Source organism: Stegastes partitus, unplaced genomic scaffold (genome assembly GCF_000690725.1).
Source record: "Stegastes partitus isolate 25-593 unplaced genomic scaffold, Stegastes_partitus-1.0.2 Scaffold41, whole genome shotgun sequence".
NCBI classification, from domain to species: domain Eukaryota; kingdom Metazoa; phylum Chordata; class Actinopteri; family Pomacentridae; genus Stegastes; species Stegastes partitus.
In genome coordinates, this window is record NW_007577772.1 from 868,088 (window position 1) to 873,692 (window position 5,605).

The 5,605-nt window shown below is 39.8% G+C and overlaps 1 protein-coding gene across 1 annotated transcript in view; it reads left to right on the forward strand.

Annotated features, from left to right (window-relative positions):
- Positions 1-5,605, forward strand: part of chrna7a (cholinergic receptor, nicotinic, alpha 7a (neuronal)) — a 40,636-nt gene that overhangs the window by 32,858 nt on the left and 2,173 nt on the right. Inside the window, exons 8-9 of the mRNA XM_008304654.1 lie at positions 4,527-4,613; positions 4,982-5,091. Of these exons, the coding sequence (XP_008302876.1) occupies positions 4,527-4,613; positions 4,982-5,091 (197 nt within the window). The remainder of the gene's footprint in view (positions 1-4,526; positions 4,614-4,981; positions 5,092-5,605) is intronic.

Sequence of the window (5,605 nt, forward strand, 5' to 3'; positions counted from 1 at the left end):
ACAAGTCACTCGCAAACTACGGATGTCCCAGCATTGGTGAGGAGATTGGGATTTAGGCTGATCACAAAAAATAATTGGTATTAGCATGAAACATAAAGCTTTGCATGATTCTTTGTTTACTTCTGTTGTCATGCAGACATGTGAAAAGAGAAACAGGAATGGCTTTTAGATATTTCTCTGGGTTATTGCGTGGATTTTCTATAAGGTGTGTCAGAAAAGTTCCAGGACTGGTGTCACTAAAGATATATTTCAATCCCAAACTACAAACTACCAGTTTTCCCCTTCAGACGATCAACCAGCACGTCTACAAAGAGATCCTGCAGCGTTTGTTCGTTCAGTGCACCAGAAGAGGCCAGAGTTGTGTCAGGACAAGTTGTGGCTGCTTCACCATGACAACACGCCTGCTCACAATGTCCTGAGCATCCAACAGTTCCTGTCTGAGAAGAACATCGCTGTGCTGGAGCAGCCTCCCTACTCACCCCACCTGGCTCTGTGGGATTTTTTCCTCTTTCCCAAGCTCAAGGGGGTCATCGAGGGGACCTCTTTTGAAGACGTGGACAACATCAAGATGGCTGTGATGACGGAGCTGTGGAGGAGGATCCTTGAAGAATCCTTCCAGGAGTGCATGGCGGCGTGGCAGAGAAGGCTGGGGAAGTGTGTTAGACTCCAGGAGGATTACTTGGAAGGGGAAGGCTTGTAGTTTGTAGTTTGGATTTGAAATATATCTTTTGTGACACCAGTCCTGTAACTTTTCTGACACACCTCATAATATAGTCTGAGTTTATAAAGTCAATAAGCATCATAGAGGTCTTTGTCATGGTGTCCCTTTACTAGCTAAAGCCCCACTATGTTTTCCAACATGGAAGCTTTCACTTCCTCAGGTCGCTACAGTACTAAACAGTAAAAGTCAAACAGATACTACAGCTAATGTAAAGTACTTGTAGTGTGTTTTGTCCAGGAAAAAAGTATGGGGTTTTAGCAGATGCTAAATAGTAAATGACTTGGGTCGGACCAGGCACAAAAAAAAGAATAAATAGTAATATAACTTCTGGATTCTTCTCGTTGAATTGTGCCATAATGAGGTGACAGATTCTTTTAAAACATATTCACATCTCACTAACTTTCACAAATCACTCCCAGATGTATTATTTCACAGTTACTGCAGAAAGAAGTTTTTAAACTCAGCACGTTGGAAATTTTTATCATTTTGTATTAAAAGGTTTACAACTTTCTTGAGGGTTACTTTGGTGGCCTCCTGCCAGGGTCGGTATGACTGTGATCTATGTGTTTGTTAAAATGACTCAAAGTAAATCCAGTCAAATCCTTTTACAGCCCGAGTGGTTTTTGACACACAGCCAACCCCTTCTATTATTCTTCAATTTTCTCAAACAACTTAATATCCCTACCCATTTCTCTACTGGATAATCAGTCATTTTTATAGAAAAAAAAAAAGAAAAAAAGTAGTGGCTCGTCATTAATCCACTTCCTCTGTGGCCGTGTGAAGTGGCCTGATAATCATCGCTGACTGACTGACTGAACTGTCAGAGGACCGAGAAAACTGTTTAATCTTATCTCGGTTGTCACAGTTGACTTGAATGTTTCATGCATAAATTATAAAAGGCTTTATGTAGACAGTATCAGTGTGCAGGTGGGGGGCGACGGTGGTGTGTCGGCTGTATGTGGGAGTCTGAGGCGTTGATTCATGCAGTTTCCTCAAATAATTAGAGTCCAGTGTTGCAGCTGGATTGCTTCATTAACCAAACAGTGCTGCCAAGGCAGATGTGTGGGCTCACGCATGTGTTTTTCACATGTATATTCCGTCTGATGTTTGGATAACTTGTAGACAGAGAGGAAATATGACGTAAGAATCACCCGTGTGAATTTGCAACATGCTGATATGTACATCTTAATGCTCATTTATCAGAAAGGGTTTTTGAAAGGGTTTTAAATAATGTAGCTGGCAGCACAAATCAGGCATATGTGATGAGTTATAGTTCACACTTAAACCGTCTGTGCGTGCTGTTCATTCAAAGTCGGTATATGAAGTCAGTCCATCAACCTGCCCATTGGATGTCAGGATTATTTGATAATGGTGAACACTCATTGAGGAAAGAGTGCTTTCATGGCAGCATTTATTTCCAGATTTAATTTCGGCAGAATTGGACTGTCACGAGAAGTGTGATTTGTGAAATTCAAAATGGATCGACACGAACGTGTTGGTGTTGTGAATATTTACTGTCACAGTCTTTGCATTTTGCATGATGCGCTAACATATCTGAGTGTGAGGCGTTTCAGCTCTGGTGTTATACAACTTAAAATGTACAGTAGAAAAAGAATAATTAAAACCTGGAGAAACATATAACATTGGCCAATATATAAAAATGCATGTTTTCCTCTTATCAAATTTTTATATTAGACAACTCATAGGCAATACTGTGATCATGTTTATTAGCATTATATCTACGTTTTTAAAGTTAATCTTCAGGCATTGATTAAACCGCTAAAAACTCAACTCTGTGCATCAAAGTTACATATTTAGAAAGGGGTTCTTTAAAAGTTTAGTTCCTCCTTATTAGAAAAAAAGGTATGCTTGTGTTTTGTACATCTGTCCAGATAGTTTAGGTTTCATTTGCAGAAATTTAGAAAATTCTACCTTCTCACCTTGTTACCATGTCCATGTGGTGTTTATTTTCTGCAGTCAGCGCCATGACTGAGCGTTTCCACCTTGAAGCTGCTGTTTTAGAAACATGGATTCAATCGAGGCATCCTTTTGGACAGGCAGGGAGAGAGTTCATGATGGGGAAAAGAGGTGTGAAGTTGACAGCTAAAAGTGATGAAGTGTACAGGGAGAAAGTGGAATGTTTTTGGAAATACAAAAAAAAAATAGAAGAAAACTGAGAAACCAGAACATCAATTTCCTCATAAATAAACGTTGCTTGCTGAGTGTCTTTAGGCTCCTTGTCAAAGGGTTATAAATTTTAGAGGAAATCATTTTTTTGTAACCTTGTTGTATGTCCATGTGATGTATTTTTATATGTTTAGAGATATATTGTGAGCGATGTTCATGACTGAACATTTTCACCTCAGAACTGCAGCATGTCGATAAAAAAAACTCAAAAGTACAGATTCAGACTTCTGGGGTTTCTTCCACAGAACTGGTCTCTGGTTCAAATATGTAGGGATGATTATCTGGCTGATTAACTCTGAGTAAAATTACTTAGAGTCTCTAGGTGAGCTGGTGTGTTTGAGCTGCAGCGAGCGACAGAGGGATGAGTGGAAATAGAAGCAGGGCGTCATTGGTCTGCATGCTGTAGAGTTACATCTATGTCGAGGCAGGAAGAAAAACTTCTGAATATGTAACTTCGATGTGCAGACATGAGGCGTGACTTTTAAATACCATTTAAAAAACTGACCAGAAACATTTCCCAGGAATGGTTATTAGTATTTCCTACTTTGGTTAAAAAATCCTTCTGTATTGTGGATGTTGGTGGTAGATTATTTGTATTCAGAGCAACTGAAGCGGTGTCACTGTAGAAATAAGTCTCTCTTGAGCTACTTAAATGTTGTTTTTAAATAGTTAGGGATGGTGGCAGAACACCAATAAAATGATAATATGCAGAAAACACTGTTTTTCATGCTTGAATGAACCAACTCTTTGATATTTTTCTCCTTAAATTACACTATTAAGCATTTGAGAGGATGCAGCAAAGCCAATTGATTAAAGTGCATCCCACATGGATGGAAATGACATTTGCTGCTGTTTTTCTCCACATTTCTCGTCTATCTCCTCTGTTGCTATCCAATAAAGGTAAAAGGAAAATCTTTATAGACACTGGAGCTCACCCATGCACCAGTTATTGTCCTTTAAAGGGCTTTAAATGCCCTTTCTTGGCCCGAAGAAGCAACCGCAGCAGCAGCAGCAGGTATGACGACGTAAAGGCAGCTGCAAAAGTGTGAAATGTATATGAGAATGCACCGAGTTAATTAAGATGTGATACTTATTTCTCCTGACAAGTTCAGGCTTTTACAATAGGAGCCGGTGGCTTAGTGCTGTCAGCTCATTAGTGAAAGCTGCTCTCCTCACAGGTATTTTAAAGATACCTGTTGGCCTCGTTTGTACTCTCTCAGGTTATGTAGTGACTTTGACACGATAAGCTTCAATAAGCTCCAGCTGCTGTGCAGTGCCGATCCCATGGATTCTGTGCAGCCGCCGCCATCATCATCATCATCACAATAGCATTCACTTCATTTTTTTTTTTTAAAGGCAGAATTAACATAAGATGAGTATTTTTAATGCAAGGAATAGTGAAATAATCCACTTAATCTCCTGCATGTTGTGACAAAATTATTTATAGAGAAGGAAAAGTGTGTTTGAATGTATCTTGTTGTCATGCAGCCTCCAGTTTATCCTGATTTGTGGCAGATTACAACATCAAGGAACTGCGGGTTTCTGTCATAACTCACCTGAATACGTTTTCTTGGTGGTTTTGTTGTGAGGTGCTCACTGAGATTTGGTGTCCTTTCAGGTATCACGGTGCTGCTCTCCCTGACTGTCTTCATGCTGCTGGTTGCGGAGATTATGCCCGCCACGTCAGACTCGGTGCCTCTAATAGGTGAGCCAGACTCGAGTTAAAAGCAGCCGCCACGGGTGTCAGCTACTATCAGAGAGAAGGCGTGGGTGCAAATTTCTGTAGTCATTTCTCATGAAGGACTCTTTTATATCACAATGTAGCCAAGTTCAGGCAGTGATTCAGTATTAATATTTTTTTATTTAGAGATCTGAGTCGCTTTTTCTGAATCGGTGGAATAGAAAGTAGTTTTTTATTTTGCATTTCTGTGACACACTAAATAAGTGGTGTGCTTGAGATGAGAGGGAAGTTTTACTCTCTTTGCCTTACACACCTTTGTGTTATTCTCTGGTTTCCTGCTTGTAATTTCACTCGTTTTACTGAACTTTCTCCTCTGTTTCTTCTTTTCCCAGCTCAGTACTTTGCCACTACTATGGTCATTGTTGGACTCTCAGTAATCGCTACAGTTCTTGTCTTGCAATATCACCATCATGACCCCGATGGGGGCAAGATGCCCAAGTGGGTGAGTGTTGTTTCATATTACACCATTATCTGTAACTGAAACTGTGCTATCATTAATTTGATTCCATCCACACCCCAGAACTGTGAAATACATTTTAATAAACTGTGGACGTGCTCTTTTTTTTCGTTATTGTTATGTTACATTCAGTGTTGCTTCACCTGCAGTCATTAATCCAGAACAACATGCATTTACTTGGAAAATTGTGTTCCCGCAAGGTTTCTTTATGGACAAAACATCCGCACAGAAATGTACCAGGAGGATTCAAAGCCTGGCTGATGCCAGTATTTTTATGTTTTCTCCGTGTTGCACAATGCAGTCTCCTGATATAACAACATCATGAAAGGTCTCGAGTCACAGAATGCATCAATACGAAGTGGAGTTAAAGCATGGGAACCCTAAAACCTGCTGAAAGCTTTGAAAGGCATGTTAGAGTTTTAAAAATTGCCAAAATTACACAATTGATGGGCCAAAAACTGTAAAATCCAGAAGAATCATTGGATTTTCACCAACAGTC